Source organism: Chamaea fasciata, unplaced genomic scaffold (genome assembly GCF_029207755.1).
Source record: "Chamaea fasciata isolate MVZ Bird 193981 ecotype frontalis unplaced genomic scaffold, bChaFas1.0.hap1 SCAF_7, whole genome shotgun sequence".
NCBI classification, from domain to species: domain Eukaryota; kingdom Metazoa; phylum Chordata; class Aves; order Passeriformes; family Sylviidae; genus Chamaea; species Chamaea fasciata.
The window spans coordinates 41,031,541-41,053,799 of record NW_027094092.1 but is presented as its reverse complement, the minus strand read 5'-3'; the positions used below and the strand labels follow the sequence as shown (position 1 = coordinate 41,053,799).

Here is a 22,259-nt window from a genome sequence, read left to right as displayed (position 1 = left end):
CTCCCGGCGCGGCCCGGCTCACACGCAGTCGCTCGGGTGTTTCCGTTCCCCCCACTCGGGTGTTTCCGGCCGCCCCGCTCCGGCCACGCTCGGGTGTTTCCGGCCGCCCGCCGAGCCGTGCCCATGTCGGACGCGCTCTCCGCCGGCCCCCGCTCCGAGTCCCCGGGCGGCGACACCGCGCCCCGGGGCCCCGCAGGTACGGGCAGGGCAGGGCAGGGGACAGCCCAGCGGCGCGTGTTTAGCGCTGGCCTTACGGGGAGATTTTCCTTTACGTGGTGTGTTCGCTCGTTTCTGGCGGAGAAGCCGTGTTTGCGGGTGGCAGCTCCCTGCGGTGGCAGTGCGGTGCCCGCTGCGGACAGCAGCGCCCCGGGCGCCGCCCGCGGTGCCGGCTGTGCCGGGGCTGAGCGGGGACGGGCGGGCTGTGGTCTCTGCCGACTCACCTGCTCACCTGCCGCTCGGGCGCCTGGAACTGCAGCAAGAGTTCTTCCCGATGCAGTGGGAAGAGCGAGGATTGATGGAGACTTGCGCTGTCCCCGGTGAGAGGCCCCGTCTAGCCGGGAGCTGGACTGTGCCGTGGGCTGCGTACCCCAGGGCTGGAGCTGTCTCTTTCCCGCCCTGACTCTTGGGAATGGCCAGTGGCTTCGAGGAGCATCAGCAACCTGCAAAAGCCGGAACTTGTCCGTGCCCTGTTCACTGCCCTAACGCCATCGGAGAGCAGGGCTGTGAAGCGCGTACCGCAGTCGTATGGGGACAGACCTTTCCCTGAGTTCAGGAGACTCGGGGGAGACCAGGAGCCATCTTTATAGACGGTGCTTTTAGCACTGACCTAGGAATTTCCATCTCGCCAGTATCCTTTGTGAACTGCTGCATGATTGCTTTTTCCAGGGCTTTGTCAGCTCAGCTTTACATGATGAAATTTGGCCTCGCTCTGTCCTTCTAAAGCTAGGATTAGTAGTTCCTGAATGAACCCTGCTTCTGAGAACTGCTTTACACCAAAACCATGTGTAGGTTTTTGTTCTCCCTTTCCTAGGGTTGAGGCCATTAAAAAAATCTTTGTTCCACAAGGTTCTAGATACAGCTCATAACACGAAAACTGGTTGGCACAGGTCTTTGTTCCACAGCTGTGTGACCTCGTCAGTGTTTGAGTGCTGGCTGCAGTTTTTTTTCCTGTCAGTGTATTATAAACACCAACCTTTATTTCACCTTCTTTTCCTGTATTCTGTTTGTTGTCAGAAAATGAAGACTCAGCCCAAAAGACAGAGCCTACAGATCAGCTAGTTGATTCTTTGGAGTCCAATACTTCGCAGAGCGGGTAGGAAAACCTTTTCGTGTGTTGTGGCCCACATGCATGACGGTCTGTTTTCACTCCTGTGACCTCTTCCATATGGTAGTTTGTTCTGTGCAGGTAAAAAGACGGGACTGGAGACTGAATGGTCTGCTTTGGCACAGTATATACTGGAATCAGGATGGGACGGCCTGTTCTTACAGGCTTTAAGGTTGTTTTAAAGCTTGAGAAATGTAGTTCATGGCTCAGCTATTCAAATCACAGTCATTCAGCTTGAAAGGAACACTGTAGGGTTTTATAAACCCATTATAAGACCTAGTACATTTTCCGGGGAAGTTTTCTATATCCTGTCTGAAGGATACTTTAATAATTGAGCATGCCTACTGTCTGTAAATCTGCTGGAAGCTGTACAAGAAAATACCTTTTACAATTTTCTTGGCAGTGTTTTGGCTTTTTTCTTCATTGTTTGTTTTTTCTTATCTCTCCATTAATGCTGCTGATCAACCCTGTTATCAGATGTTTGGCTTGTTGGTACCGGCTGGGCATGCGGTGCCCATGGCCAAGTAATTTCATTGGTTACAAGCACTAATACCGTGCAGTGCAGTTTCATTTGCCACTGTACATTTGTTGCACAGGATACAATTTCAGAAATGTGTGCATTAATTACAGTAGGCGAACCACAGCTTCATTAAAAAAATGCAAAAATCCAGGACAAAAAAAACCGCACATCAAACGACCCTTCTTACCAAAACAACAGTTTGATCCCATCTTGGTTTGATGCTGCTGACATCTCTATCAGACTTCCTGACTATAAATGAGCTCTTCCATCTTTTTATTATCTCCTTTAATTTTCTGTAAAGAGATTAATACAGACTGTAAGCAAAAGAGCCAAAGTAGATGATGGATACTTGTGGACATAATTGAATTTAGATCTTCTTTGAAAGGGATGGAGATGGTCCAAAAGATTTGTGTGAGGAGGAATCAGCTGAACTCTGTCTTTGTAAGTCTGCTTGTAAAGCTTGTGTAGCTCTTCCCTATCTTTCAGTGAGCCTCTTGAGTATCAGTGGTATCTAGAGGAAAAATTTCCCAACCTGTAAGCTTCGGTGTTCATGGAGAACTTTTTGAGCAGATGTGTGCACCTATGGTAGCAAATGACCAAATAGCCCATCTCGGTGTGTTCATGCAACTGCTAAACTGAAATGCAAATAGGCTGGAAAACGATCGCATAGAAGTCCAAGAATTCTTCCTTTAAAGAAATTGTTCCCACCAAGTGTCCCTTCTTATCTTGTCTATCTGCTGCCATTTTGTGAACCTGCTATTCATCTTGTTTGTGTTGTTCTTACAAACCTTCTGGTCTATAGTGCCAGTTCTAGAAAAAGAAATCACGCTGTTGAGAGAATGTAAGTAAAAAATGGCTTTGTTTCTGGTTAAATTCTGTAGTGCCATAGGAGTAACAACTTGAAGACAAAAGCCACATTTACCCTGTTCAAGCCTTCTCTGTGGATGCAGAATGTGTTTTAATTGAGCTGTGTGTATTTCATTTTATTTTTAATTATTCCAAACTATACTCAAGGTCTGCTTCCTTGCTAATGGGAATATTTCTCATTTCTGAAAGGCAACATTTGAAGAAATGCATTTTTTCCCTTAATGTGTTCTCATGTCTCTCATGAGAATTCTCATGCTTTAGAGCAAGGCAGTTGACATTGGTTTTATAGTGCTGTGAGAAGGTTTTGATTTTCAGAAGTGATTTTCTGTTCTTATTTAATACTAGGTTGCTTCTCATAGACGTTTCACATACGTAATGAGAGCATTAGAGAGGACACTCTTCTGGCATCTGAGTTAATTTGGGATTATAAGTCTAGCTGCAGAAAACATGCAGCATTTTTTTCCAGCATAATTTAGAAGAAAACCCTCAACAGAGAATAAATGCCAGAGACATTTTCTTTCTTGCCCATTCTTTTCCTGCTGTGTACCATTCCTATTATTTTAGCATGTCCGTTTTCTTTTGTTAGAGTGCAGTACTTGGACCTCTTTGCTAAGTTACTGTGCTGTCCATTGTATGTCTTACTGCTTGCTTATCTGTGGAGTGTATTTGAATATGGCAGAGACACACTTGGGTGCTCCCTGTATCTGTTGGGATTGCTAGTGGAAAAGGCATAATGGGCTACTTAAATAGATAGCATTCTCAGATGGCTGTCAAAATTGTTCTGAATTCTTTCACTGATCCAGTTGACCTCTGAGGGAGTATGCAGATGCCATGCAGTAGCTGGCATAAAGTAAGTTGTCCTTTCTTGGGCAGAAAAGTTGCTACTGCTGTCTGTCCTTAGTATAGTGTTGGTGAGCCAGCATGCTGTGGGGTGAGTGCAGTGAATTTCTGCTATCTAAAGGATGGTAAATATGGAGTATCCCACTGAAGTTGCTCCCCCTGGCTCACGTGGAAGGTAATCATGCAGAGATGGCAGGGAGGGGCAGGGGCTCTTTGTCCAGTTGGCAGGTCCTGACCACAGAATCTTGTTCCTTCAGTTCATCTGAATTTGAGTTCCAGAGCAGTGCTTCCTCTGCTGGCTGTGCCCTGGCTGCAAGCGCTGAGTTGTACTGCTCTCTTCCTCCAAAAGGTCACAGGCTGGGGCGCACCTGAGCGCAGGCACAAGAGACCATTCGAAGAAAGAAATTGGTGCTCTGGGGGACCAGAAAGTGGCTGAACTAGAAGAGAAGCTGCCTGACCAAATCCAATCTCTCAAAAAGGTAAATGGATGTTTCTTATGTCTGAGAACAAAGACAGAAGTGCAGCAACAGTTCTCCCACCCTACTACTGTGCTTGCTGCTATGGGACTGAGGCTCTAAGGGTTGTGTTAAGATAAAAGTAGAATTAATATAGATTCAGTTACATTTTTTCCTATATATTTGGGGGAGATAAATGATATCAGTCTTATTTGCAAAATCCCTCCTGTGTCTTCAGCTAGTCCTTGCTTCCTTGCTCACTGAGGCTTCAAGGTAATTCTCACCTTCTGATCTTATCTGGTGCTTCTGGAAATTCCATTCTTGCAGATTTACGGAAGAGGGAACTGAAAGTCCCTTGTTTCTTCTTGTGAGCAGCCAATTTGCCTTACAGATAGAGTCAGGAAAACCTGTGCAAGTGACACCAAGGTCAGGACCTGTGAGTTTGCATACTTGAGAAGAGAGGTCCTAGTGAACCAGATGGACTTCCAACTAGGATACAGCAATGATTGATTGTGGCTGTAGTCTAGATGCACACAGAGCTGAAGTGCTCTCCCTAGAGAAATTGTGTGTTGGGAATTCTTTCCAAGAATAGTCAGCTAAATCCATAAGGCTGTTGCTTTGTTGAGGAGTGACAATTAACTCTGATGCCAGTGCAAAAATGTGCCTGCCTAGGACTCCCAGGGAGGCCAAGGCGTGTGAAATTTGTGACACTAATGCAGCATTTGACTTCAAAGTTCATGATGTTGGTGTCGTAGGGGAAACAATGCTGAGAAGTGTCTCAGAGCTAGCCTACACTATTAGAAGCTTCTGCAGGTCTGACTTGATTTCATAAAGATGCCTGAGTTACTAATGAGTTGTTTCAAAACTAGGCAGAGACTTTTTAACCAGGATGGTCTTTGTGACAATGTTTCTTATGTGCTTGGTGCAGGAAGCTGTTCGATTAACCAACTACCATATACCTCAGGGAGTAGGGGATATAGTCATGATTCAGTCAGATCACACTGGTGCTGTGGATATCCTTTCAGCTGAGCTGGAGACTGCAGACCTCCTTGGGGAGCAGAGAAAAGGTGAGTCCTGAAGGCAGAACTCTTGTTTGGGTAATTTTTTACATGCCTGCCCTGGCTAGAGGAGCAGAGACTGTCCTGGAGATACTTTTAATTCCTGATGGAAATTTGGGCTCCTAGCTAGTGAGTGGAAAAACTTCACATCTGGGGCTTTTGGGAGCAGGCCCCAAAATGCAGGCCCCTTACCAGAAATAGCTTCACTGTTTTCAGGTAACAGTTTCTCAGTAGTGAAAAGTCATGTAAGCCTGTGAACTTTTCCCTTGTCTCAGCTCAGCCTCCCCCTCTGGCTGCACCCACCATGTGGACCACTGAGAAGATGAAGGAATTCAAAGCCAAAATGGGAAAGGAGAGGAATGGCCGGATGGTGGTGAAGCGAGGCGAGGTAGTGACAGTCCGTGTGCCCACCCATCCTGATGGGAAATGCATTTGCTGGGAGTTTGCTACGGATGACTACGACATTGGGTTTGGAGTCTACTTTGACTGGACCACAGTTACCAGCACTGCCATTACTGTTCAGGTCAGTGAATCCAGTGATGAGGAGGATGAAGAGGAGGACGAGGAAATTGAAGGTTAGTGCAGATCTTATAAAGGTTAATTTGTGTTGCTTGTTGCTGTGCTGCTGAGAGTATCTGTCAGATGTATAATTTCCGTCTACTTTGTTTAGTCAGCCTATTTTCTATCTCTGCAGCCTTTTGGGTTGCTGTTTAGAGTGATAAGAAAGCATTTGGCCCTTCCTGCTTCAGCATATGTCAATGGCTGTCCTCTCCATGAGCATTCTTAAAATTGAACACATGGAAAAATAAGATCAGAATTCACTCAGTCAACTTCTAGCTGATGAAAGCTTTAAAGTCTGAAATTTTAACCTGACTGTTTTGGTTAGACTCTCAGACTGAGAAATTTCTGGTGGTGAATGGAGGCAAGAAGGTTTTGTTTTGGGGTGTTGGTTTTTTGGGGTTTTTGTTTGGGGGTTTTTTGGTGATTTATTTTTTTTTTGGTTGGTTGGTTTTGTGGGGGGAGTTGGTTTTTTGGGTTTTTTTGGGGGGGGGGGTTGGTTTTGTTTTTTGGGGTTGTTTTTTGTTTTTTTTTTTAGGGGGGGAGAGGGGTTTGCCTGGTTTGGGTTTTTTTTTTTCTTGTTTTCTTTTTTTCCCCAGTACATCAGTAGCTCCTTCTGACTATATGTGAAATGTTTAGTACCTGTGTCACTGTACTTGGGAAACACACAGTAATCTTGCCTGTTCTGTGGCTTCAGTGTATGTGTGCCCAGTGTAGCTGGGAGGTTTGTGTCTGAATTTTGCAGCCCCTGTAAACAGGGGAAGGTTCTTTTATGAGGAATCCTCTTGGAGAAGTGAATTGAGGATATAGACACTATGAGGTAACAGCTAAGAGCTTTCCTGCCTCTTTTTTGTTTCAAGTCTATATCACAGGACTGCTGTTGTATGTATAAAAGCACTGAGGTGTGTAAAAGGTAAGCTAAAGAAAGAGAGGAGACTGGGCTGGTGGGCTAGTAAATACTGTCCCATCAGTATTCCCAAGAGAACTGGGTCTTGGTATGTCCTTTGTTATGATAAGGAAGACCGGACTTTGTGGGAAGTATTTGCAGAAAGGTCGGAGGAGATGCTCTGGGTAATGCTGTCACAGTTAGCCTTCGATACAGCTGCATGTCTGTGTTGCATTCTGGTCCTGTTGGTCTTTTTCTGGATTATGTAGTGGTTCCTGCCTACTTACTTGTCTCCTTTCTGCCACTCAGGACTGTCCCCTGTAGGTGACGTGGAGCGGGGTTCCAAAAGCTACCTGCGGAACCGCTATGGAGAGATCATGCCTGTGTACCGCAGGAACAGCCATCGGGAGGTGCAGGCAGGCAGCCACGAGTATCCGGGCGAGGGCATCTACCTGCTGAAATTCGATAACTCATACTCTCTGCTCCGCAATAAGACTCTGTTCTTTCACGTCTACTACACTAGCTGAAGAAGAGGGAAGGGGCAAGGATGGCAGGCAGGTGATGGTGAGTGTAGCAGGCTGCCACCCAGCCCTGGTACTGCCTGACAGGCACTGCTGTGTGACGGAACCACGGCGCAATTCTGCCAGCTCTTCTTCGGACATGAACTGGTTTCTCCCCACACCCTTCTTCCCCACTGTCCCAGGGGAGAAAGGTAGTTGTGACTGCCTGGTTGCTCCCAGGCAGCTGCTCTTTCTCTAAAACTTCAGGAGGTCTGCTCCATGCAGCCATTGGGCTGGGCCTTCACACCACAGCTGGCAATTGCCCAGAAGCCACGTTCAGGTTGTTGTGATTCTGATCTGTCGTGCTGGTACAAAATGAAGTGAAAATAATCTGTTACTATTTTGTGAATAACTTTTCCAACTCTCCTGCTGCATCTGCATCACTAGAGGGCAGCTGTTAGCTTCAGTGAGCCAGAAGCACAGCTGGCCTGTCACTTAGCCAGGGTAACCCCATCACCTACCATCGCTACAGTCAGTGCAGTCAGTGCTTCCTTCAAACATGAGTGGGTGGGAGTGCAGCTGGCCAGCAGCAACCCATGCTGCAGTGGCTTGGCAGTGCTACAACAGGTGAGCCCCAAATAGCAGCCACAGCTCATGTTTGAACAGGGGGTGGGAGCAGGGTGCACACCTCATAGTCCATAGGAAGCCTTCTACAGATTAAGAATTGGATCTTATATCTGTTGATTGTAGGCATATGTAGATGATTAAAACCTCCCTGATTACCAGAAGTTTTTTTCTGTAATCCAGATGTGAAGCAGAAGACATTACTTATTGCCATGCTGAATGAACACAAAATGGTTGGAATACAATCAATAAATATACAGGAAATATTTCTTAGCAGCAGGATGTTGGTTCACTGGTATTGCGACCATATGTAGCAAGGAAAAGGCTCCCAGAGAAATGCAGTTTGTCAGTTGCTATTGCTGCTGCAAAGGAACTGTTAGGAAGTTCCTTGGTGTGTTTTGGTGACTAGTGATGGTATTAATTACCACCTTCTGCTTAAATAGTGGCTGAGTTGAAACAGGAGAAGTTATTCCATCAGAGATGAATTTTAAAACGTGTTTATTTCTAACTGTTGTTTATTTTAATATTTTAACTTGAAATTGTCCTCTTTTCTAAGAATACTGCTGTATTTACATTTTGATACCTCTTTGCAGAGACACAAAATGACTTTCCATGGTGATTCTAGAAAAGTTCTGAGTTTTATTTTTAAATCATCCAGGTAAAGCACCTCTACTTGGTCCATTCTTTCTATTGAGAGGAAATGATGGACAGAATTATTTGGGGTAGTTAAAGCCAAAGATTTTGCTCTCATAGGAGGGCTGCATATTTCCTATTAAGGGTATATTGTAATGCTGTACAATTTGCTCTATATTCAAGCTTAATTTTAACTGTCTCTGCTCACTGATTCACTGCTCCAGAGCACTTAGTAGGTCAAAATGATAAGAGAGGGAGCAGTCAGTCTACAGCAGAGCAGTTCAAGCTGGGAGCAGGAGGAGTGGAAATTGGAAGAGCACCACTTGGAGCACAGTGGCTTTCTGGGGGAGCGGGCAAGGAGCAGAGTTGTTGCTGCTTTGGGCCCTGAGATGGGGAGAAAACAGCTACCTTCCTCAAAAGAGAGTGTGTTCTCCATGGTGGGGGGAACTGCAAAGCTTTCTTATTCAAGGTCAAGCACAAGGAGAACAGTAGGGTTTGGTATCTGTCAGAGCAAGATGCTCTTTCAGTTAGCAGCTTGGAGAGGGCTATTCCTTCCTTTAACCTCTCATGAATGAAATGAAGAACCATCTACAGCACTTGAATCAGGCCTTTCTACAGCACTTGAGTCAGGCCTGAGCAATTTAGGTAAGGTGTTTGGTGGTTTTGGGTTTTTTTTTCATCCTTTGTCTATCAAGTTCCAAGATATTGCTGATGGAGTGGCACACTTCACTTCTAACAGAGAAGCAGTAGTATGTTTGCTGATATAAAACATCCTGCCAGCTGGCTTAGGCAGTTATGGAAACTGTTCTTATTTAAATAGAGATCTTTGGAATTAGACAGTGGGTCAAGATAGAAAAATAAAGTTTAAATGCAGTTGCACTTCAGAAAGGGAAATTAATCCTCAGGAAAGGAAAATTTCTTCTTCGTTTCTGTGGAAGGAAGATTTCAAATGGGTTTTTAATATATGTTTCCTTTCCCTCTAAATATTCTCTAGAAATTCAGAAAGCTAAATCAAGGAAGAAACTTCTTTTGCATTTTGGGTTTGCTTTTGTGAAAATTGTTTTCTATTTTGTTTTAAATACAATTTAGATCTAAATAAAATTTACATGTTCAGTCAGACATATATCTTGTAGCAAAGGACTTGTATAAAATTACTTTGTATAAGTGTTTAATTTTAATAATGGTACTAATCTGTTTGACATTTTTTTATGTCAGAGAAGGTCACAAACTCTCCATTGTTTTCTCTTTTTTGAAAAAGAATGTGTAATGTAGCAGCAGGAGTTCAAAATATATGTGTTTTGTTGAGAACAGAGAGTTAAAATTGCTTAAATCAAGGACCACTACTGGTACTGCTTACATTTACTCAGACTCTTTGGAGGTCTGTAATACATGTTCTCAGGAAAGGTTACTGGTGTCAGACAGAAGCTTGTAGCAACTTAATGCTCGGGACCCATTTAATATGCACAAACAGGTCAAATGAAAATGTGTTAAGAGGAAGAGCTTAGTTACCTGACTTCAGGTGCTAAGAAAGTGGAGTTACTATGCACTGAGTCTGGAAGGCACCCACATGCCTTTCTTTGGGGCTCTACCCTGTCAGCTTGTATCCTTGTACCTGTGTGTGCATGTGACCTCCCTCTATGGCCTGCAGTGGGTCAGTCATTGTAGTGCTGGACCTGGTGGGGTGAATTTGAGGTAAACCTTATTACAGGTCTAGCTGCTGAAAGATTTTGTTGTTCTTGTGGGGAATTAGGGTAGAGAATGAATCCCTAAATGAGTTCACTTTCATCCCCACTACTTACACTCTTCCTTCTTGTCTCACTACCCCTATTAAAGCCACTCTACAGAGGATTTATCACAAGGTGCCTTAGGAACAAAGAGCATGTCTGAAATAAGAACCATAGGTGTCATTAATACAAGAGATTTCTTCCTATTTCTCTGCCCATTTGGGTAGGGGGTTGTACTTGCTAAGGTCAGGCAGGGAGGGCCCCTCTAGGCTGTTCCTGGAGATCTAATCTGTTCATAGACTGCCTTGTTGCTGTAAAATGAGTACAGTGGTGTTTGAATTTCCTGGTGCCATACATTCTTTGCCTTCATATGCTGCTGTCAGATGTCTCGGAACACCAGAGGACTACTCCTTTTGATATGCTGACACTAAACCCAAGGACCAGAGGAACACTAGATAGACATAGAAGAGTGTTTCTTATGGCCATTCATCATTTTCTCTAAAAAGAGTGCTGAAATCCAGAGTTGTGAGTGGTGTGTGCTAATGCATAGTGAGTGTGGATGAGAGACCAAAGCAACAAAGTGGTGGGTTGGTTTTTTTTGTTTTTTTTTAAATTATTATTTGTACAAGCATAAAAGAAAATACTATTTCTCCTTTTTTCATATCTGGGAAAATATTGGATGTGACAATGTCATGTAGATGAATGAGAACTTCACAACAGACAGAATGAAAGACTGTGAACTGCTTGTCTCAAATGCATTGCTAATTAGATTGTGAAAGAAAACAGGAGTTTAGGAGTCAAAGTGCTAAGGCATTTATCTAAAGAAGTTAATTTGCAGTAAATACCAATGAAATAAAGTTTTAGAAGGTACATAGAACAGCAGAGTTCCAACCTATATTGCAAGGAGGAGAGTTTTCTGGGGGGATATTCCACATTTGTCTGGAGAGGGTTTCTGGCTACTTATTCTGAAACTCTGGTGCTGTTGCAGCTGAAGGTGCATCAGGCCGGGTGGATGGTGGATCTGAGTCCCCTTATCTTTTCTAGGTTCCATTCTGGATTTTACATGTTGCTTTCTCAGAATCATCATACGTTAAATGTAGCCTTTATTGGGAAGGGAGAGAGGAAGAATTTTCTGATGCTTCAGTGAGGGTTATCTGTTTTAAACCCATCTGGACTGGTGAATAAAGTCCCTTGGACAAGAAGCAGGATGCCAGCCACAAAATTCAGAGCTAAGGAGACCTTGCTAAGTAGTGACCTTGACATTTAGGAGCCCTGTTTGGAAATGATAAATAGCTGGAGATGGCCTCCCTGCAACCTCCAAGATGCCCTAGGGACAGCTCTCAGAGAGAAGCAGGCTGCTTTCCACTCACAGCTCCAAGCTATTAGCACAGGCTTTCAGTGGGGAGCATCTTGTAACTGGTCATACCTTTTTCAGACCTATGTTCTTGTGAACTGTGATCGTTGTTTGTCAGTCCTTTTCTATGTGATGTAGATACTTTTGATGTCCTGTGATTTCAAAATTGAGTTCTCAGCACCAGCTGTTTGCTTTTCATTTGCTCACCAAGAGGTGAGTTTTAAATAGAGAAGAGGATATTTTAACAAAATGTGGCACTGGACTCTTTCTGAAGGGCACATATGAAGGCTATATTTATAGTGTGCTTGCATTCCTTCTACAATTGGTTTGTATTGTTTATATTTGATGTGTTGTGGTTGATTTGTAATAATATATTGGAACTTTCTCTCTTTAAATAAACTTTTCACTATGCAACCAAGAACTCTGTCTTCTGTTTAAGGCAAATGAGTATCTTGATATGAAAAATTCAACTACAGACTTCCCAACAAAATAAGAATGCAGTTAGTTTTAGGAGTAAAGAGGAGGCAAATACGCAAAATCTACTTTGCAGATTCTGATGCAAATGGATAGAAAAATGCCTTGTTAGCTCGTGATGATCGTTCCAGCCAGGAAATATTTTGTCTGTTAAAATGACTTGCTGGAATATTTTTCTTAAGATTGTACTGAATGCTTGAGGAATCGGAGAGGAACAAGCAAGTAGCCAAGCTCATATAATGGACGTAAGTCGAGTTTGAATACTTTAACCTCCAGTTCTTCAAACTGGTACTTGAGACTGGTACGGTCACTTCCATTTGCACAGATCCCCTAGCTCCTTTGTTATTTCAGCATTCAGTCTGGAGGATTTAAACACATCTCTTCAGTTATCAGATACTCATTAAATTGTCTGAAGAAAAGTGTTTCACCCTTCACAGCTCCTCACAGCTGCTTTGCCCATCAGCTTTATCATACTACAAAGGCTCTATTTAAATGTCCTGAAAGAAGCACTTGCTGGTCAAAATGAGAAATGATGCCTGTAGCAGGAGTCATCTTTTCTCACCTATCTCATTTGAGGTTTAGTAGGACAAGTGCTGCAGAGGTTCAATTCTCTGTTCTAGTCTGATGTTCCCTTGAAGCACTTTCACAAACTAATTGATGGGCAGGAGCAGTCATAAACTAAGCTGCTCCAAACAATAGAAGATTCTGCGAAGTTAAAGATGTTTCATTGCATTTTAAGACCACCAAAGAGAAACACTGCTACAGCTGCTTTATTATGAGGCACCCATGATAGATCCTTGTGCTTGGCTCAGGCATATGGCCAAGAGGAAAACTAAGGAAAATAGTGGGGATGCAGGGAAGTGATGCAAATTTCACATTAGTTCTTCCCATCCACCCCCACTCTGCCACTCCCTGCTTCTGTAAATTTTATGGATGGGCAGCAGAAACACTCTGATCATGAGGTACTCTGTGAAGGCCTTGCAGCAGGCTTTGTAGCCTCTGCCAGGGAAGTGGCTCTTCACCTGACTTCTTTCAGGTGAATAGGGAGAATATTGTACTTTGGCTGCTGAAGTCCTGTTGCTGCTTGTAGTAGTGTTTGATTATCAACAGCAGTTTTAAGCTTAGCAGAGCTACTCATTGTTATACAGGTGGAATCAGTTACCCAGTGGAGCCCTCTGTACTAACACATACACACATGTCATTACTGTTTAAGCAGTATCTGCCACCATCCTACCTTCAATATGAGCCCTGACTGCAGAGTAAGAGAAGCAAGATTCACGCCTGCTTTTTCATGAAGGCTGATCAAGAAATGTGTACAGATCCCATCACTTAGGAATCGCCAAACAAATTATCTCTCTCTGGAAAGGGTCACGTGGCTTGGACTCTAGAAATAGTGAATGTCTGAAGCACAAGTGTTTTGAGGAGTGGCTGAGGGAGCAGGGGTTGTTTAGGCTGGAGAAAAGGAGGCTCAGGGGAGACCTTATCACTCTCTACAGCTACCTGAAAGGAGGTGGTAGCCAGGTGGGAATTAGCCTCTTCTCCCAGGCAGCCAGTGACAGGACAAGAGGACATATGTGGGCCTGATATTTCTGGGTCTGAGAGATTTTAGCCTGCTAGCAGCTGCTAACTTTTTCCCAAGGAAAAATTTCTCAAGGAAGTTTCTTCTCAAAACAATTTTGGCAAACAACTATCCTTTCTCAAAGCAATCTTTCTCCAGATGGTGTTTTGCTGCTTCTCTAGTTTAACCCATGGGATTAGAGAGGTGTCGTTCCTATTCACCAATCATGTTAAATCCGTATCAGAACACCTTATAAAAGGTAGTAAGATTTATACAATAAAAGCCTTTTTTCTACGCTCTTTGCCTCCTGAAATATTTGGAGTCTTTCATCTTTCTTTCGTGTCCTACAGTGACAGACGTAGTCTCAAGCTGTGCCAGGGCAAGTTTAGGTTGGACATTAGAAGGGATTTCTTCGCAGAAGGGGTGATTATACACTGGAATGGACAGCACGGGGAGGCGGTGGAGTCACCATCGCTGGACGCGTTTAAGGAAAGATCGGATGTGTAGTGCCCATCTCTAGTTGACATGGAGTTCGGTCATTGGCTGTTCTCGATGACCTCAGAGGTCTTTTCTAACCTAATGAATTCTGTGATTCTATAGAGGCTACTTTGGTACGAAGGCAGGGCTGATCCCAGCTTCGGAAGGCCTGAGCAGCCGGCCCTACTCCCCCGATCCCCTCCCGGCTTGGCGGGGCTGCCGCCAGCGCGCCGCTAACGGGGATGGCCGCGCCGCGGGCGCTCCCAGCACGGGCAGGGCGGGCCCCGCCGGGCCCTCCGCAGCTGTGGGGCCGGGGGATGCCGGGGCCGCCCCAGCTGCGCCGCGGTGCTTTAATGTCGGCCCCGGCGGCCCCCGGCCCCGCTAACCGCCATGCTCCGCGCCCGCCGCCGGGACCGGCCGGGGCCCGCGGGCAGCGCCCGGCAGGGCGGCCTCGCCTTCTACGTGCTGTGGGCTCTGCGGGAGCCGCCGCGGCGCCTCGGCAGGTGCGGCCCGGCCGGTCCCTGTCAGGGTTGGGCTCCACCGCGGGCCGGGGCACCTGCACGCCGTGCCTTGGCCCTCTCTGGAAATGCCGCTGCCAGCGTGGCTGCGCTGCTCCATCCAGCCCCTGGCGGCTCTCCCTTCCCACCCGTTGTTTCCTTCCCTGCATCCTTGCATGGTTCCATCTTTAAACGACACAAGCCCTCTCTTTTCAACCTTCCCTGGCATAAATGTGTTTTCAGGCGTTTTCTTGTATTTTTCTACCTTTTATTTTACTCCTCGATTACAGTCTCTCGTTTTTCTTCCCTCCCCTTGCAGCCACTCCAGCCAGATGGGTTTCCAGGCTTGGCTGCCCCTGCCGTTGCCAAAGCAGCTGGTGGTGTTCGGGCTGGGAGACTGGAGCTGTTACTCTCCGGACACGAGCATCGCAGTGGATGTGCTGGTGTCCCCAGGCGTTGCGCCACAGCGGGTCGGCACGCTGGAGCCCACCCGCAGGTTACAGCAGGAGCTGCTCCGGTGTCAGGAGGGGCATCCTGGAAAAGCTTTCTGTTCTCTGGTGCTGCCTGATTCTGCTGCTGTTATCCAAAAGCTTCTCAGGCCTGCTGGTCCCCCACCATGTTGTTTCTATCTAGGGATGATTCCTTTTGGCTGCTTTCAGGGTTGGAACTCTTTTGGCTTTGAGCTGTTATCATCTAGTATGGGAGCGGGAATTTTGTCCTGGTCAGTGTCACTTGTGAGCTGAAAAGCCATGGTCCTTTGTGCAGGTCTCTGGTGTGGGAAGATGCCTGGAGAACAGATATTTTCATGGCCTCGTTGAAAGAGATGGACAAAGGCAACCCTGTGAGGCTTGTCCTGACTGTCAATGGAAAGGTAAAAAGAATTGACACTCTCCTCTCTTCCTGCCCAGGGATTCAAATGTTGTCACTTCTGAGCCCCAGAACCTCCTCTCCCTCCTTGCCCGTTCCTTCTCTGCTACTCCAAGGTAGAGCTGACAAACATGGATCTATTAATGTACATCTGTGCTGAGCCTGAAACCTCTTGTGATGCTCTAGGCCTATCCTCTGAACACAGTTTTGCCAGAACACCTTGTATGTCGCAGGAGACGAGCAGCAGACAGCTGTTCCTTTCCAGTTTTGCTCTCTCCTGAGTCTTTGGCACTTACATAATTGTTTTACCTTGAGCTGAAGCCAATGGATTTATTATCTTGCAGTGCCTGGTTTCCTTCTTCTTGTTTTGTTGCTGTGAGAGATAAAAGGCAGGTTATACCATTGCAGGGAAGCTGTCCCTTGCAAGACATGTTTTTGCTCATCCTTTGTGTGGATGGAGGCCAGCACACTTACAGCCTTTTATTCTGTTGCTGTTTCTGCTGCAGCTGTTCCGAGGTGTCTCCAGCAGTACACCTGCCCATTCCTTCCTTGTACCAGAGACCACCCAGTCACCAGTGCTCCCAGCAGATGATATACCCCGTGGCCAGAACCTGGAGGATCCTACTGGGGTATTTTGGAGTCACCTTCTTGTTATTTCACCTTTTTATTAGTATCTTCTCCCTCACCAGTAGCCATTCAGTTGATGTCTAGCTGAAACATTTGCTGCCATTTTTTCAGTGGAGATATGGGTAGGCAAGTTCTGGACCCAAAGTTTCTCTTGTACTGAGGAAAGATATGTTCTCCATTGAAATGCCTTTTTAAAGGTTGAATGTAGTAGTCTTTAGTGGGATGATCAGCCTGCCCGTTCATTCCTAGAACAGACAGCCTTTTTGCCCTTCCATGTTCTAGCTGTGCCCAGCAGCCAGCAGTCTGAAAGCCAACTACAGCACACAGCAGCAGATAGCTGCATTGCTCAGCATCTGTTTGGCAGTTGATACTGATGGCATGTTGGCCCTTAAAACTCAGTGGGAAGATGAGCCTAAAAACAGTTACCAGATCTCTGGCCCATTAAGATAAAATTCACAGTAGTCTCAGGTATCTTTCTTCACGGCTGATTTGGCTGGGACTCATGTCACAGGTTAAGAGTCAGAGCTCAGAGGTGACTGCCAGAGCATCCAGGCCTGTGAAGAAGGACATCCAGCCACCGCTGAGGACCCTGGTGGTACCCTGTGCCCTGAAGTCACCAGCTGGAAAGGTGGAATCCGGTGAGGCCTGGAGGAAGAGTCCTGACCAAGGACCACCAAGAGTTCACTCCAAAAAGCCTAGAAAAGTTTTATTTGAACCCACGGCATCTGAGAGAGATCTAGATGAAGAAGGTAACTCTGGTAGCTTCCAACTTTATTTTACAAGTCTTGTCTGAATGATCTGTCAATGCTGCTGGGCTGCACCTTCTCAGTCCATTTCTCTATGTACCTCTGAGGCATTATGGGCTTGTATGTTTGGCTTTGAAATACTGAGAATGCGCTTTATTCCTGGATCAGCTGCTTGGTGAGTTTTTGCCTGCTGGGAGAAAGCCAGAAATAGAACATGGGATATTCTTAGTGCCACCACTTTTTACTGTGACATAATGCCTATCTTTTCATACAAGTAAAAGTGTTTTACAAATTAAGGCAAATACTGTTAACCCTGTTTTACAAAAAAAGTAAATTGAGGCACAAGAAAGTTACCTACTGTGACGTCCTGTAAGCTCTGCATTAGTTTGTACCCCTACTAATAGCATACCACTTGGTCCATAGAAGACATTGGTTATTATCATGGTATAGAAAATATGAAAAGGCATATATATATGTAATTAGCATAATTGTACTGACTTTTGAGTAGTAAGTGACTGCTAAGGGATTTGGAAACAAAACCTTAGGCTTCTGGAGTGGGAATTCCAAGTCAGTTCCAGAGCATGACCAAGTTTATGTGTAAAGGTTTGGCAATAAATTAGTGGTCCCCATAAGAAATTATTTACTGGGACTTGGCTTGCTTGTCATAAAGGCAAATATGGCTCCATCATAAAGTTTTTTTCTGCTGCAGGCAGTGTGAGGAGGGAAACAAGCTTCCATCAGAAGGGTAAAATGCAATGGTGACAGCATTTGGCAGTCAGAGGAAGCGTGCCCTGATCTTACCTATCTTCTGCATTTCTTTGGATGAGACAGTTCATGATTCTTGGTCTTACATCTTGTTTGTTGCAGTGAGGTAGCTTTGTGCTGGAGGTTGGAGGAAGGAAGGTCAAAGGGCTCTTACACAGTGGAGCTGAGCACTTTCCATAGTATGTCTGCTGGCTGCTTTATGGGGCCATCTCTGTGTTCCCTTTGCAGATCTGGCGGTGAAGGAGCTGCAAGGTGAGGATTTGGTTCCTAGACCCTGGTTTGTCTTTTCAGTCACTCAGTGATGATATTCCTTCCCCTCAACATCAGAAGCCTCTCATGCTTCACCCTGTATTTCTCCAGTGATCAAGAATAACAAGTAGGTTGTGTGTATATACTGTTCCTCTTCATGCAATTGCCATCAGTGCTTCCAGGACTGTCAGGCTCTCAAATATGTTTCTTTAGCCCCTCTGAATCTCAGGCACACCTCTGGGTACACAGCTCTTTGAGGAAAAAAGGTAAGATATGAAATAGACTTTGATTAAAAAGTATTTTTTAGCTTGCTCAGCCAACTGCAGGGGCCTGGGAGGGGAAGGGAGGAGAAACAAGGCAGTACAAGGAATACCTCTGAAAGCAGCTCCAGGCTTCTGACTGTTCTATCCGAGGCACTGACAAGCTGTCCCTGGGTAGTCCTCCCTCACAAGAAGTAGTGCAGGGTGGGTAGCACAACTCTGGGTATCACTTCTGGAGATGGGGTAGTAAATGGGGGACATCCAAGCCTGTCTGAAGTGGCAGCCTGAATGCATCCTACATCCAGCTACTCCTTGCTCCTGAGGTCTCTCTAAATACAGCAGTTATTCCCCCAAGCCAACTGAAAATATTGCTCAGGGAGGTATGTCCTTTTCCCCTGCAGAGGGAAGGAACCAGGGGTCCTTGCCTTACCATTTCCCCCCTCTGAGCATTCAGGTGGCTTGTTCTCCCCAGCATGGAAGGGAGCTGAGGGTGTCTTGTCTGACTGCTCACAGGCCTGTGCTCTTCCCTCCTCAGGCAGTCCCAGCCCTCGGTGGTGCCATGCCATGTGCCTCAGTGACCTGGGGACAGCTGTTCTCGTTGGTGGAGAAGGTGTCAATCAACAGTCCTGCCGGGATGCTCTCTGGAAGCTGGAAATTGGTGGGGGGGACTTTAGGGTTGTCAAAATCAATGGGGACAGTGGGACTTGAGGACAGCTCATGCAGATGAAGGGGGATATTTGCCCATCTGTGCATATGGAGGGGACAGCAAAAGCATTGCATCTGGCATGTCATCAGGCTGAGCTGACAGCATAGAGTGCCTTATGAGGCTCTGGGATTGTACCTGAGAGCCCTCCAGGAGCTAAGGTACAAGTTCTGGAAAGAGTGGAATTTTAAGGTGTAAAAGCAACAGTGCAATTTGCAGTCTGTGTGTGGTGACTGGTGGGGAAGTGTGAGACACAATTCCAGTGCCTTGTGTCTTTCTGCATCTCACTGGTCTTCTCTTTCACCTTGCAATTCGGCATCATTCCTTACAGAAACAATTCTGTATGAGTTCCCTCTAGCCCTGAATCAAAGGAGAAGGGAGCAAGGTTTTGAGTAAAGATTTTATGGCATATTCTTTAAATCTAGTGAAATCAAGAGCCTTTTTGAACTCCCACACCATGTGTCTGCTGTTGCTCCCACAGACAGTGATTTATGGCTTCCAGTGGATTTGCAGCTACAAAATGCCATGCCATCGTGCCTGCATGGTCACACGGCCACCTATGACCCTGACACCAAGCGTATCTACATCTTTGGGGGCATAAGGGAGGACAAAGACTACAGCAGCATCTACATTCTGGACACAGTCACCTGGAAATGGCTCCTTGTGGCTGTGAGTACTGCATCTCTTCCAAGACAAAAGTGCAGGAGGGGTGGCAGGTTCTGCCTAAATGTGGCAGTCCGTGTGCTCTTGTCCTTAGTCCAGTAGTCTTGGTTCACTCTTGCTGCAGGTTGTCCGGGATGCATAGTTGGGTTTGACAGGTATTAGGAGGCTATGTTGAAAAGCCACATGCTGAATGGAAACCAGGAGCTGTGCTTACAAGGAATGAAGCCATGTGAAAAAATGGTTGCTGCAGAGGGCTGTGCCTGACCAAGCTCAAGGGTGGGAAGCAGCAGAGGGAAATGGCCTCTCATTTTATATGGTGCCATTGAGAGCAGCACGAGATGCTTAGATGAAGAGCCAGTCTTCTCAAATCAGGAACTGCCCTGAGCACAACAGAATTCTGAGCCCTTGTCAGCATGGGACTATCTGTCTCTTTCCTGGTAAAGCACAAAATGGCTTTTAGAGGGTAAGCTTGGATGAGATCTTTCTGTTCTGTGACAACTTCCAAGGAAGGTGTGGGAGGCTGAGTTCCTTTTCTTATCAGAGCATTCTGTTGGTGTAGAGCATGCAAAGGATGTACTGTCTGCCTGTGCAGCAAGATCTGGCTGGGGAGCCAATAAAGTGAAAATGGAGACTTGTCAAACTCACTGCATGATGTGGGCCCCTTTCCTATGGGTCATGCAGCAAATAATGCACTTCTTGTAACAAATATATATTGAACTTTTTCTAGGCTAAAGGGAGGATACCAGTGCTCACCTACCACAGTGCAACTATCTACCACAAGGAGCTCTTTGTTTTTGGAGGAACTTTGCCCAGAAAGGCATCACTGGCAGTTGCACCCTGCAGCAATATGCTCTATGTCTTCAATCCAGAGCATGAAATTTGGTATCAGCCCATCTCAGAAGGAGCAAAGCCTCTGCCTAGGCTTGGGTGAGAATGCTCTAGTTCCAGCTATCCAAAATAGTGCAGGAAACCTCTGCTTACCTTCCCTCCCACACCGGTGTGATTTCCTAAATATTAGGTGATTGTTCTCCAGCATGTACTCCTTAAGATAGGGCTGTGTTTAGAGCAATGGGATTCTCAGTACCTTCTGTTGTGAATCCTGATGGGATTCTGTCCCAGGTGTAGACTGAAGTTATGGCAGCCCAGTAGAAGAGGCCAAGGCTAAAATGGAAGTTTTGTATTCACTGAAGATGTTTTATTCATTTGCTTGCTCTCTGCCCAGGCATTCAGCTACTCTGTTGAAAAACAAGCTGCTGATTTTTGGGGGTCGGAGGACTTCTCTCTACCTCAGTGACATGCACATTCTGGATCTGGGTAAGAAAGTCTGTGCCATCTGGCTGCCTTGGGAAGGTCGGTTCCAAGACAGGGACTTGGGAGTGAGTTGTGCTCAATGGGAAAATAGCAATAACATTATAAAAACTCCTGACTAGGCAATGGAGATGAAAAACTATGGGTTAAAAAACCACCCTTTCTGAAGCAATAAGGGAGTGGATGAAGAAAAAACAAGGGCTTTTTTGGAAGAAGCTGAGTAATAAAGGCGGCAGGTTGTTGTTGTGGCAGAGTATCTAAGTTTTTGTCTAGTTCCGGGGTTGAGGTTTTTGGACATTTCACCTGCCTTTTTTCTGTCTATCAGGTTTCATGGAGTACACACCAGTCCCCCTCCTGGCAGGACAGCCTTCTGCACGTTGGTAAGGTTCTATTGCAGACCCAGGAGCTATTATCATCTGTCATTTCTCTTTGAAGCCAGGTTTAAACAGTGCTTGTGATCAGACCCAGCTGCATATCTCTGTCCCACTAGTCAAATGGAGTGGATCTTCTCTCTGCTGTGGGGCCAGGAATTCCTGTGCTGTCCTTGTTGGTGCCTGTATGGTATGGGGGGATATTCCTTAGTCTTCCTGGAAATCTGTCTTTCAGGGTAAGTTTTCTGTCCTGTGTCAGTAAACTGTATGGCCTGCTGTTTGGTCTTCACAGTGCCTGGAGAGGTACTGTGCCACACAGAGGAAGAAACTCCTGTACCAGGACTATGCTGTTACTAAAAGGACAGAATTGCTCACTAGAACAATGACCTAAATCAATGCAGAGTCCAGCTGGCCTGCTATCTCACCCCACAGAGCAAAGCAGAGGAGTTTTGATAGTTCCTTCTGAGATAATGAGTTGCTCTTCAGGCCTGATTGTGGCCTGCCCTGCAGAGGCAAACATCTCCTTTAGGGTTATTCTGCAAGTCAGGGCAGAGAGATGCAGAAGTAAACCTTTTTCCTGCAGCTTAAGCCCCCAACCTCCTGATCAAGTCTGCCCATCGCTGACTGAGGCCATCCCAGCAGGTTTTGTTGTAGTCACCTTTTGGCTTTGCTTTGATCACAGTTTTCATGCAGCTCTGGCTGTGTCGGACCAGAAGGTTCTGATCAGTGGAGGCTGCAATGCCAGAGGAGCCTTGCATGATGCCTTTGTCTTTCACCTAGGTGAGCGACACTCCAGCCCTGCTTTAATAGCTGAAGGTGACTCTGAACACCTAGTCTAGTCCATTTGTCTCATCCCTTGCACTAAGAATGGGCTTGTATTGATATCCCTTTTCCACTTCAGATACTCTTTCTTGGAGCACGGTGATCCACCATGACCTCTGCTCTGTTCCCCGAGCTGGCCATACATTGCTTGACCTGACTCCTGCTCACTTGATGGATATGGACAAGGAGAACAAAGAGGAGCAGAACCTGCACACAGTGTTGGTCTTTGGGGGCTCCAACTGTGCTGGGACCTTTTATAACAGCACAGTCAAGATCCAGCTGGACCTAAGATAATGCACGATTCTCAGAATGAGCCTGAACAGTAAAGCACTTCAGCCTGAATACAGATATGGATGGCAATAAATGAGTCCAAGCAACATGGCAGTCCAGGTATCTGAATGCAGGTGATTGCCACCTTGGTACAAGAGATTGTGCATTTGTAGTCTGAAGGCCATGGGTATCGTTTTTCTAGGGCACCTGATACACAGTATCTGGGCTCAGGTGCCAAAACAGTCAGTGGGATCTGAGC

The 22,259-nt window shown here is 45.9% G+C and overlaps 2 protein-coding genes across 3 annotated transcripts; both read left to right on the top strand.

The window, feature by feature from the left end:
* Positions 1–71: 71 nt before the first annotated feature.
* TMED8 (transmembrane p24 trafficking protein family member 8) lies at positions 72–11,750 on the top strand. 2 transcript variants are annotated; one of them, XM_066188578.1, is made up of 7 exons: positions 72–196; positions 1,234–1,312; positions 3,901–4,030; positions 4,935–5,073; positions 5,340–5,452; positions 5,588–5,639; positions 6,818–11,750. In XM_066188578.1, the coding sequence occupies exons 1-7, from the start codon at positions 124–126 to the stop codon at positions 7,033–7,035; spliced, it is 804 nt and encodes a 267-aa protein (XP_066044675.1). In that variant the 5' UTR covers positions 72–123; the 3' UTR covers positions 7,036–11,750. The 2 variants fall into 2 exon arrangements, with proteins under 2 accessions (XP_066044675.1, XP_066044674.1); XM_066188577.1 differs by having other exon boundaries at positions 5,340–5,639.
* Positions 11,751–14,242: 2,492 nt separating this feature from the next.
* LOC136291895 (uncharacterized) lies at positions 14,243–22,107 on the top strand. Its single transcript, XM_066186987.1, has 13 exons — positions 14,243–14,355; positions 14,669–14,845; positions 15,115–15,220; positions 15,723–15,845; positions 16,355–16,592; positions 17,583–17,606; positions 18,399–18,521; positions 19,048–19,235; positions 19,957–20,156; positions 20,452–20,543; positions 20,863–20,917; positions 21,591–21,688; positions 21,810–22,107. Exons 1-13 carry the CDS (start codon positions 14,243–14,245, stop codon positions 22,022–22,024), a joined length of 1,752 nt encoding a protein of 583 aa, XP_066043084.1. The 3' UTR covers positions 22,025–22,107.
* Positions 22,108–22,259: the final 152 nt, after the last annotated feature.